Raw genomic sequence first — 12440 nt, 5'->3', positions numbered from 1 at the left:
GTTTGTACATTACGTTTTAATGGTAATGTTGCATGTGAGTGTCGAATGACGACAGGGGAAGTCGGTGATGCTTAAGTCTATATCAGTTTAGTGTCTTCAAAAGCAAGGGTTTTACCCTTAGTTGTTCGCCAACTGAAGTGAACAATGTCATATACAGGAAGCAATTAATACCAACATGAATCCCCCGTGAGTCACACACTCACGCACGCACGCAAGCCTGATTGAACAAGCGCGAGCTCTGAATAGCCGAAAAAATCTGCAGATAATTCTTCAAGCCCCTCGCCCGCACTCTTACAGTTTATGCAACAACTCCGTTATCGATCCGTTACATGTTTTACAAATAGTCAGTTTGTTTTCACCCTAGTTATAATCTTCCGCCTTCACAAAGGTGACGGTGTGGCCGGAAATGCTTATAGCGTTGACTCATTTAAGTCTGTAATTATACAGGAATGAGGCTCGCTTGTCACGCTAGATACAACAACAAATAAACAACTTACTAAAGAAATGAAACAATTTCCCAACAAAATTGATCTACATATAATAAAACCTTTGCAAAATACTCAGAGGCTTTCTGCAGACCATGCCGCTCAGTCAGCGAGAACGTTCCAAGTGGCACTTAAGAGAACAACTGTTTTTCTCAAGTGACTAAAAAAACCGTCAGACACTCCTTATTGCTTCGCCCATGACGAGGAATGTGCTACTTGCAATCTAAAGTGAGGCGAAATCTCCTTCAAATTTCCATTTCACGTCAGTCACTCATCCACATAGTGACAAGAGAACTCGCCAGACGTTGGCTTTTGCTGCCTCTTCGGACAAGGTTAGTGGCAACATTTTCAGTTCGCGATTTTTCGGCCATGTTATTATGCGTCAGCAAAATGTTTTGTTTCTCTCTTAATTAATTTCATGGAACTGGAATTCTCTGAATCTGTAATTCTGCTTTTCGATCCTACCATGAATAATCTGTCGGTTCTTTGCTACTCCAGCATAAAAAATCAAATATCTCCGGACCAAACTCTGATATTAGTTTACCAAAGTATGCTAATCTGAATGAGTATTTCAGTCGCTAAAGTACTCACGAATGAATTGCAGGACAAATCAATAGGGATTTAAGTTAAAATACGTTATGGATTAGCGTTAAAAGACTCGGCAGCAGCATCAACTGATAAGCTTCGTAGCTTATCGTTTAGCTTCAGCTTTAGCATGAAGGAAGAGTTACCTAGAGCGAATTCGGCCTTCAATTGTATGATTCGATATAGTTCATAAACTCATCAGTCTAAGTGAGACAACGTTTTTATACATGGTAAGCTGGTACCAGCGGCCTTCGTTTAAATACAAGACATGACAGGATCGCTGCTGCCCGATGTACCTTTACGGTTGCTAGACCATAAATTCGAACTGGCGGCGGCAACAGGGTACAAATGGCGTTGAAGTTCGTTCGTGGTAGACTAGTCGTCCTATAAACGAAAGGCTCGACAATACAGATCAATCTCTTCCGTTAGTTTTTCCAACAGTGCAAGATACTTGACTGCTGGAACTGGGCAGATTATGGTAGTCAAAGAAAGTGTTCTGAACAAGACTGAAAAAAAAAAAAAAAGAGAGAACGCCAAAAACATTTTCACTGTGAGGTTGATGGCTGTAATCCCCGGCTGGCCTGTAAGGCTTATTAAAGTAAGTCTGACGCTTCGTGAAGCAATATTCAGTTGACGGGAGTGTATGATAGAACAAACGAATGTGTCCTTGAAACTGTCGTGTGGATTCTCTTCGAGATTTCTAATTAAATCGGTTGTGGAAGGAGATATCAAAAGGGGTAAATATAGTTTACTACTTGCAAGTGATCTGAATAAGCCGGGTCAGATGGACAAGGTAAAGCTAAGAGACCAATATTTCATATCTTCGATGGTACAAAGATTTACATACCGTGTGTAATTTTCTTATGAGTTCACAGTAACAGTTTAGGTCAAAAAGCGTAGGTTTTATCGATTGAGCTCTAGTTCAGTGCTTTCTTATTAATCTATGATGTTGTAGATGTACCGAGTACTCGTCCGAGTGCTTTGTCATGCTTTGTCATATTGTGATGGCATTCACGTGAATGCAAGCAACCCTAACGTCATGGATGACGTATCGTGAAACATTCAGTAGACTAAAATGCTCAATTAGTGTGACTTGTAATACAAATCCGGCAGTCTTCCCCAAACTTCAATGTTAGGCAATGATAATCTCATTTCACTGTTTGCGGTTGTTCTACCCTCCGTTAGTGAACTATTCTTTCGTTGTTATCTCCTATTTGAAGGTAATAGGTCCCTAACTGACGACAATAGGTCCCTAAAAACGACAGCTTTACTTCAGTTCCTTTAGTATCGCTGTAGATCATTGAACTGACGTTGTTGACTCACCGTCAATGGATCGGTTAATCGCCGATTAAGTTTCTAAAGAGGTTTTAGAAGCTCATTTTCATCGTAATCAGTGACATTGGCTTGATTTGACAATGATCAACTATGCAACGTTATCAGTACGTGATGTTCAAGTCATAGCTGGTTGAGCAAACAGTTGTTCATTTAATATGCCTATATATATAAGTCCGCAGATGAATAAATTATCCACTTTAAAAATAGCTTCGATTTAGGGAAAAAAGCACCTCCCTGTCATGTTGAATTAAATTGTAAAGCCGCCTTGTATGCATTTTGTTTGATTCTTGTTAATTGAAATATAGATACTCGGCTATTTTAATTCTCACTAAACCATTTCTTATGAGTGTCAATGATCTTACGTTTCTTCGACCTGCCGCGCAAATAATTGGCTAACCGGCCGAACCATACCGTAAAGTAGAACTGATAGAGTTGCACTCTAGCCACTGAACGCTATTTTACAGTGTTGCTCATAACTAGATGACATCATCTTAGATTGAACTATTAAAAACTATTTCCTATAGGTCTCAGCTTACTGAAAACCAGCGGAATGGCCTCTTCTAAAGATTCCGCGTCTGGTCAGGCGTGGCGTGATGAGCTACAGAGTTTTCTACCCCATGCATTGGACTGTGTAGATCCAAACTGTCTACGTCCTCTCTGTGTCAACTTGAAACTTACTTTGAGGCACGTGCAGCTCTGTGAAAAGGTAGACAAGTGTACCATCTGTCAAGGAATGAAGTCCCTCGCTGCAACTCATTCCAATTCCTGCAGGGACTACTATTGCCGTGTGCCATTCTGCATGGAAGCCAAGGTGACAACACAGCAGCAGATGCTCATGGATGAATTGGTGAAAACATTTGATCCAGGGTTTAACCGCTCAAACGAAGATGACAGTCTTCAAATGAAAGTGGGGGGTCAAGAATGTGGAAAAGATAATGTCTCCGGGACTAAAGTCAATGACCACCCTGTCGTTCCACTTACAAGAAACGCAACACCGAAAGCAGTTGATCAGGAGATGCTGCTGAATGCAGAGGGATGTCCTGAGCAGATAAAATCTTCAGTTGAAGACACAATCGGGCCTGAGACACAGTATCCTGCCGGGCCTGTTACAAAACTCGCAACACCGAAACCATTTGATGAGGAGGTGCTTCTGAGTAGAGACGAATGTCTTGAGGAGATACCATCTTCAGACACATTCTGGCCGACGACACAGTATTCTCAATCTGGCTGCAAAATAGCTACGGAAGTTCCTGTGTCAGTGGAATCTCTTCAGCCACAATGGATGGAAACTTCGCCACTCATTTCAAGCCCGAAGCCTCCAACGTACTCCCAGCCTACTGCTCAGGTACAGTTACATGAAAGTTTATCGGTCAGCAGTGAAACGTCCAACCCACGACCTTGGTGTGAACAGGTACCATCTGCAACAGCAGAAGCAGCAACAGATCCTGCGAACAACCATTCCCAGGCAGGAACAAAACGAAAGTTACAGAGTTTTATCTCTAACAACGAGTCCACTACACCATCCAAGATTCGTCGACGTGCTGTCTCTAGAGAATCAAGCTCTCAAAAACAGGATCGTCCCGAGGTTGAAATTGTAGAGAGCAACTTAATACGACAATTGTCCCGAAAAGTGAGTGGTGCTGCTAGTTCAAGAGACAACAAAAACCATCAAAAAAGAAAACCAAGAGATAACGATTTCTCGCCAACGATGCCGTCAAGACATATTACTATTAAGCAGTCTAAACAGGCAAGCACAACGCCATTGTCATCACTTCCAGTCCATTACACAAAGAAGAGCTCCCTGTCAAAGACCTCAACTCCAAAGCCTGTGGCTCGAGGTGTCCAAGTTACCAAAGACCCTGTAAAGGTTTGTCGTGGCTTGTCTGAGTCTTCCAAAATGAACTTTCGCCCAGTTTTTCAGGATGAAGACCAGATAACTGGTGATTCAGCTGACTGTTATATCGATGAGATGTTCTCCACACCACCTCCATCCCCAACATTTGAAATGTGGCTTGGCGAGACCAATGGCAGTACCGCAATGAAGACGGTCCTTTTAGAAACCCTGTTTCAACTTCTTGGCGTTATAACTCAGCCAAAAACAGAACAGCAGGAAGCTGTTTTCGTTGACCTGTTAGAAAGGACACTTCGTGTCATGAAAACAGAGATAGCAAAGTAATTGCAGGATTTAAAAAGCACTGTGTGACTATAAAGGACAAGAAAAGCCGAGGAAACCGTTCCTTTAGTTTTATTAATCTTTAAAAGCTACGGTTTTCTAAGCTACGGATTGATGTTTCGACTCATTTCTTTTTGTTCAAGTGTTATAAGCCGTTGTTTTCAGAGAAAGAATCATGGGTTGATTTTCCATTCGTACAAATATGATAATTTCACAATTTGGCGAGTGTTTAAGTTATGCTTTGGCGAAGATTGTAGCTGGGCTTCAATTCGGTAACCAGTGATAAAAGAAATTTTATTTTTCCTGGTGAGGTGCCCGAGCCCAAACCAAATAAGTGTTATACGTTAGCCCTTCTTGGGTAGGCTACATAGCAGCTTACAGGTCTATGATCAATTGTCACTTTTCAGAGCAGTGTGTTTATTGAGTTTGATAATAATTCTTTTTATAAAAGAATCACAGTACACCACATTTAATGGTGCGAAAAATAGCTATATGCTTATCAATTATTTTTTAATTCTGTGAAAAAGAAAGTTGTATTTAGTGTGTGATTCTTAATAAAACGAGTGTTTTAAAGTTAACTCGAAATTGTGTTGTGTTGCTTTTCATCTTTTCAAGACTAACCGCATTGGCCTTAAAACCAGAGTTTACATGCGGCCACGAAGAAGCCGATTTTTAATCCATGTTAGAAAAGCTAAGACAACTTTTAACGCAACTTTTGTTGCGGCAACGGTCGGCAACGGTATTTACACGATACGATTTTTAACGCAACATTGAAAATTTGTCGCAAGTTTTTTAATCACTTTCAAAAACCTGCAACATGTTGCCGGAACAAAATGTTGCGTTTTAAGTTGCCCTGTGCGCCATGTTGCACGATATCGATTTTTAGCTCCTCCCTACTTTTTTGCCCTATTTCTCCCTCTTCCCAACTTTTTTTGGCGCCATTTTTCCCTCCTCCCTATTCTGTTCCTCTCCCCTCTCTTTTGCAACCGTTTTGTCGCGCGGTCGTAACGCGACACTGCTCCCCGTAGAGCAAACGTTCTTTTACCGGGTAGTTACGCCTTTATGCAGCATATACAACTTAATTAGTCACAAACTTTTTTATTGCTTTTTTATTTGTATTTTCAAATACGTACTAATACAAATATCATGCCATCGTCTCGTGGATCCACAGCTAGTTTGACAATGTTATGAAGAAATTCATGATGAACAACAAGAGAGACGCATGAAAAACTGACGTCAATTTGTTTTTTACAATAACAAATTGTCAATTTGTCCGCTCTCCGGCTCGACGCGTCAGCATTACATAGACTAGGGTATCTAAAAGTTAGTAATGCTGCAGCACATTCTGTTGATAGTGACATACTGAACACAGTGATTCATCTATCTGCGCGTTCCAAGACTTACATTAATCTTTATTTCTTAAGTAGTGTCAAATCGTGGTGTGTAACTTAAAATCTGTCCTTGTATGCATCAACTTCATACATGATGACGTATTGATGGCTAGGTGTGACAAGGGATCGAGATTAAAACCCACATAGTGAATTGAACTATGTTTGGACATAAAACGGTACACATCAACCTCCCCTTTACCAGATCGCGAAAATCGAAAGATGTGGAAATTGTTGGAGCAGAAATCTAACTTATAAATATTGTACTGGTACGTATTTTAATAAAAATATCTCTAGAATGTTGACAGACTATGTCGACAACGCGTCCATCGCGATGCGTGAAAATGCTAAAGCTTTATCATAGATAGATAATCTTTATTTAAACACGGTAAAATTTCGTCAGCTAAAACTACTAATAACTAATAGATAAAAGGTAATTAAATAAAAAAAAACTGCTTTCCACGAATGTCGTGCCTTATATCACATACTGCATAAGGAACAAAAGCAAGAGTTGTGAAAGTCAAGCACGATCTCCTTCACATCGCTTTACGGGTAAATCAGGGCAAACTTTTTCACTGGAATCTACGCGAAAAAGGACGACGGCTCGACGGTGTGACGTCCTTGTGACGTTCGTGGCGCAATGCACTCTGGTAAAATTGGCGCAGTACGCGCTGGTTAAATGCAATGCATTCTGGTAAAAAGTGATGAATTCGACAATTCGTGCCCCCTTCTATATATTCTTCTTAAATCCTGATTATGTTGTTACTCGCTCGCATCCCTCGCTCCGCAGCAGTTACAAATACATGCGTCTGTCCGCTTATTGACAATGAAACTTAGCCCACGAGCGCGCCCGAATTTCTGCAGTTATTGTAAAAAGCCTTATTGTAGCATTCTATCGCAGTTTAGCTAACAAATATGCGGCAAATGTACTTTTTTATTTATTGTTATTATAATAATAACAATAGAAAAGCAATATTATTATTATTATTATTATTATTATTAGTATTATTACTATTTTAATTTCGAAGACTCTCATATCAGAAATACCATACATTACAGCCTTATTGCAAACAAATAATATGCGGAAATGTGCTTTAATTTTCTATTTTTATTATGTTCGAATATTTTCATAGCACAAATACCATTTGTTACAGCCTTATTGCAAATTAGGCGGCAAATATGCGAGAAATGTGGTACAAGTGGCAGCAATTAAGTGATCATTTGAACCAAGTACAGAGACAATGAGTCATAATTAAGATTCACGGACTAGTTAAACAGAAAACATTTTGGGCTTAAAAGCGTTTTTCAACCAAGACTCTTGTCTTGGCTAATAGTTTCCTTAACTGAATAATTGTACAATGAGCTCGAGGTCGGTACCCGCTAATAGGGCAAGGCCAACTGCCACATTCAACCATGATGCAAATCAAGAATCAGACTAGAAGAATTGTTTTAGCAGAGCCCTGTGCCTATTCTACTAAATTAATATACAAGATGTATAAGTATTTATTTGTTGACCGTTTTGGGTCATGTTATTTTCTGTTAGGTCAGCCACAGGATTTACAGGTGACTGAATTCTCATTGGATCATGCTAATAACGAATATGCGAACGTGTTCACCTAAGGAAACCATCACCACCCAAGCTCGTGTCCTCCTTAGAATAATATGATTGAACAAAAGGTTTTTCGGCTCACAAAACTGACGTCTTTGGCAAAGAACAAATAAATACAAAGGCCCTTTGCGGTATAACTTCTCCTCCAGAAATGATTACCGGAAGACGGAGGCTGGGTCGACATCTATTTTTGTGAACTCTTATTCGATATTGTTTACAGCAGTGACATTCCATTTTCTATTTTCTGACTTGGTTTTCACGAACCCTTTGCAACTGTAGTAATGTTATGTCTGTTGGAACTGGTCTGGTCTCATTTTCTGTGATCTGGGCAGTTTTTCCTACCGAGAACATAGTTCTCACATTCCAACATCCCACCTTTACTTTAGTTTTGGGGTTTGTCAACGAGCTGTTCGGAGAATGGGCCCCCTTTCGGCTTTCACCCGCAGTCGTCATACTTCCGTCGACCCAGCTAATAAAGGCATCGTCTGGGGTCCGGCATGTCGTTGTACTACTCCCATTGTAGCCTGTATACATCGAGATTCCAGTTTCCGTAATCACAATGTTTTATGGGGTGAGGTGATTGGCCTCACGCCCAACCCCCAACCTGGAGGGCCAGGGTTTTTCTGTCGGGGTTTTCCTTCCCCTAGTCACAGATTCCGGTTATTTGAAGGCGCCGAACACTCGCCTTTTGCCACTGTCGCTCAGCTGCTAGCTACTGCTAACATTACCAGGGGCTACGAAAACGAGGACGTGCGACATATGACTTCGCTGGCAGAGCCTATATTAGACGGAAAGGCATTTCTCAGCATTTACGGGGAGAGCATTGGTGACCCTTGCTAACCCCACTGAGACCTTATACCAGCGCTTCGCCCCTTTCAAATACGTACCAGTACAAATATCATGCCATCGTCTCGTGGATCCACAGCTAGTTTGACAATGTTATGAAGAAATTCATGATGAACAACAAGAGAGACGCATGAAAAACTGACGTCAATTTGTTTTTTACAATAACAAATTGTCAATTTGTCCGCTCTCCGGCTCGACGCGTCAGCATTACATAGACTAGGGTATCTAAAAGTTAGTAATGCTGCAGCACATTCTGTTGATAGTGACATACTGAACACAGTGATTCATCTATCTGCGCGTTCCAAGACTTACATTAATCTTTATTTCTTAAGTAGTGTCAAATCGTGGTGTGTAACTTAAAATCTGTCCTTGTATGCATCAACTTCATACATGATGACGTATTGATGGCTAGGTGTGACAAGGGATCGAGATTAAAACCCACATAGTGAATTGAACTATGTTTGGACATAAAACGGTACACATCAACCTCCCCTTTACCAGATCGCGAAAATCGAAAGATGTGGAAATTGTTGGAGCAGAAATCTAACTTATAAATATTGTACTGGTACGTATTTTAATAAAAATATCTCTAGAATGTTGACAGACTATGTCGACAACGCGTCCATCGCGATGCGCGAAAATGCTAAAGCTTTATCATAGATAGATAATCTTTATTTAAACACGGTAAAATTTCGTCAGCTAAAACTACTAATAACTAATAGATAAAAGGTAATTAAATAAAAAAAAACTGCTTTCCACGAATGTCGTGCCTTATATCACATACTGCATAAGGAACAAAAGCAAGAGTTGTGAAAGTCAAGCACGATCTCCTTCACATCGCTTTACGGGTAAATCAGGGCAAACTTTTTCACTGGAATCTACGCGAAAAAGGACGACGGCTCGACGGTGTGACGTCCTTGTGACGTTCGTGGCGCAATGCACTCTGGTAAAATTGGCGCAGTACGCGCTGGTTAAATGCAATGCATTCTGGTAAAAAGTGATGAATTCGACAATTCGTGCCCCCTTCTATATATTCTTCTTAAATCCTGATTATGTTGTTACTCGCTCGCATCCCTCGCTCCGCAGCAGTTACAAATACATGCGTCTGTCCGCTTATTGACAATGAAACTTAGTCCACGAGCGCGCCCGAATTTCTGCAGTTATTGTAAAAAGCCTTATTGTAGCATTCTATCGCAGTTTAGCTAACAAATATGCGGCAAATGTACTTTTTTATTTATTGTTATTATAATAATAACAATAGAAAAGCAATATTATTATTATTATTATTATTATTATTATTAGTATTATTACTATTTTAATTTCGAAGACTCTCATATCAGAAATACCATACATTACAGCCTTATTGCAAACAAATAATATGCGGAAATGTGCTTTAATTTTCTATTTTTATTATGTTCGAATATTTTCATAGCACAAATACCATTTGTTACAGCCTTATTGCAAATTAGGCGGCAAATATGCGAGAAATGTGGTACAAGTGGCAGCAATTAAGTGATCATTTGAACCAAGTACAGAGACAATGAGTCATAATTAAGATTCACGGACTAGTTAAACAGAAAACATTTTGGGCTTAAAAGCGTTTTTCAACCAAGACTCTTGTCTTGGCTAATAGTTTCCTTAACTGAATAATTGTACAATGAGCTCGAGGTCGGTACCCGCTAATAGGGCAAGGCCAACTGCCACATTCAACCATGATGCAAATCAAGAATCAGACTAGAAGAATTGTTTTAGCAGAGCCCTGTGCCTATTCTACTAAATTAATATACAAGATGTATAAGTATTTATTTGTTGACCGTTTTGGGTCATGTTATTTTCTGTTAGGTCAGCCACAGGATTTACAGGTGACTGAATTCTCATTGGATCATGCTAATAACGAATATGCGAACGTGTTCACCTAAGGAAACCATCACCACCCAAGCTCGTGTCCTCCTTAGAATAATATGATTGAACAAAAGGTTTTTCGGCTCACAAAACTGACGTCTTTGGCAAAGAACAAATAAATACAAAGGCCCTTTGCGGTATAACTTCTCCTCCAGAAATGATTACCGGAAGACGGAGGCTGGGTCGACATCTATTTTTGTGAACTCTTATTCGATATTGTTTACAGCAGTGACATTCCATTTTCTATTTTCTGACTTGGTTTTCACGAACCCTTTGCAACTGTAGTAATGTTATGTCTGTTGGAACTGGTCTGGTCTCATTTTCTGTGATCTGGGCAGTTTTTCCTACCGAGAACATAGTTCTCACATTCCAACATCCCACCTTTACTTTAGTTTTGGGGTTTGTCAACGAGCTGTTCGGAGAATGGGCCCCCTTTCGGCTTTCACCCGCAGTCGTCATACTTCCGTCGACCCAGCTAATAAAGGCATCGTCTGGGGTCCGGCATGTCGTTGTACTACTCCCATTGTAGCCTGTATACATCGAGATTCCAGTTTCCGTAATCACAATGTTTTATGGGGTGAGGTGATTGGCCTCACGCCCAACCCCCAACCTGGAGGGCCAGGGTTTTTCTGTCGGGGTTTTCCTTCCCCTAGTCACAGATTCCGGTTATTTGAAGGCGCCGAACACTCGCCTTTTGCCACTGTCGCTCAGCTGCTAGCTACTGCTAACATTACCAGGGGCTACGAAAACGAGGACGTGCGACATATGACTTCGCTGGCAGAGCCTATATTAGACGGAAAGGCATTTCTCAGCATTTACGGGGAGAGCATTGGTGACCCTTGCTAACCCCACTGAGACCTTATACCAGCGCTTCGCCCCTTTCAAATACGTACCAGTACAAATATCATGCCATCGTCTCGTGGATCCACAGCTAGTTTGACAATGTTATGAAGAAATTCATGATGAACAACAAGAGAGACGCATGAAAAACTGACGTCAATTTGTTTTTTACAATAACAAATTGTCAATTTGTCCGCTCTCCGGCTCGACGCGTCAGCATTACATAGACTAGGGTATCTAAAAGTTAGTAATGCTGCAGCACATTCTGTTGATAGTGACATACTGAACACAGTGATTCATCTATCTGCGCGTTCCAAGACTTACATTAATCTTTATTTCTTAAGTAGTGTCAAATCGTGGTGTGTAACTTAAAATCTGTCCTTGTATGCATCAACTTCATACATGATGACGTATTGATGGCTAGGTGTGACAAGGGATCGAGATTAAAACCCACATAGTGAATTGAACTATGTTTGGACATAAAACGGTACACATCAACCTCCCCTTTACCAGATCGCGAAAATCGAAAGATGTGGAAATTGTTGGAGCAGAAATCTAACTTATAAATATTGTACTGGTACGTATTTTAATAAAAATATCTCTAGAATGTTGACAGACTATGTCGACAACGCGTCCATCGCGATGCGTGAAAATGCTAAAGCTTTATCATAGATAGATAATCTTTATTTAAACACGGTAAAATTTCGTCAGCTAAAACTACTAATAACTAATAGATAAAAGGTAATTAAATAAAAAAAAACTGCTTTCCACGAATGTCGTGCCTTATATCACATACTGCATAAGGAACAAAAGCAAGAGTTGTGAAAGTCAAGCACGATCTCCTTCACATCGCTTTACGGGTAAATCAGGGCAAACTTTTTCACTGGAATCTACGCGAAAAAGGACGACGGCTCGACGGTGTGACGTCCTTGTGACGTTCGTGGCGCAATGCACTCTGGTAAAATTGGCGCAGTACGCGCTGGTTAAATGCAATGCATTCTGGTAAAAAGTGATGAATTCGACAATTCGTGCCCCCTTCTATATATTCTTCTTAAATCCTGATTATGTTGTTACTCGCTCGCATCCCTCGCTCCGCAGCAGTTACAAATACATGCGTCTGTCCGCTTATTGACAATGAAACTTAGCCCACGAGCGCGCCCGAATTTCTGCAGTTATTGTAAAAAGCCTTATTGTAGCATTCTATCGCAGTTTAGCTAACAAATATGCGGCAAATGTACTTTTTTATTTATTGTTATTATAATAATAACAATAGAAAA

At 40.3% G+C, this 12440-nt stretch overlaps 1 protein-coding gene across 1 annotated transcript; it reads left to right on the top strand.

Annotated features, from left to right (window-relative positions):
• Positions 1 to 386: 386 nt before the first annotated feature.
• On the top strand, positions 387 to 5156 carry LOC110056433 (uncharacterized). Its single transcript, XM_020762912.2, has 2 exons — positions 387 to 817; positions 2930 to 5156. The coding sequence occupies exon 2, from the start codon at positions 2956 to 2958 to the stop codon at positions 4579 to 4581; it is 1626 nt and encodes a 541-aa protein (XP_020618571.2). The 5' UTR covers positions 387 to 817; positions 2930 to 2955; the 3' UTR covers positions 4582 to 5156.
• Positions 5157 to 12440: the final 7284 nt, after the last annotated feature.

The sequence above is a fragment of the Orbicella faveolata genome, unplaced genomic scaffold (assembly GCF_042242905.1).
Source record: "Orbicella faveolata isolate gen_17 unplaced genomic scaffold, um_ofav_v1 contig_35, whole genome shotgun sequence".
NCBI lineage: Eukaryota > Metazoa > Cnidaria > Anthozoa > Scleractinia > Merulinidae > Orbicella > Orbicella faveolata.
The sequence above is the reverse complement of the archived record's forward strand: the minus strand, read 5'-3'. Positions and strand labels throughout refer to the sequence as shown.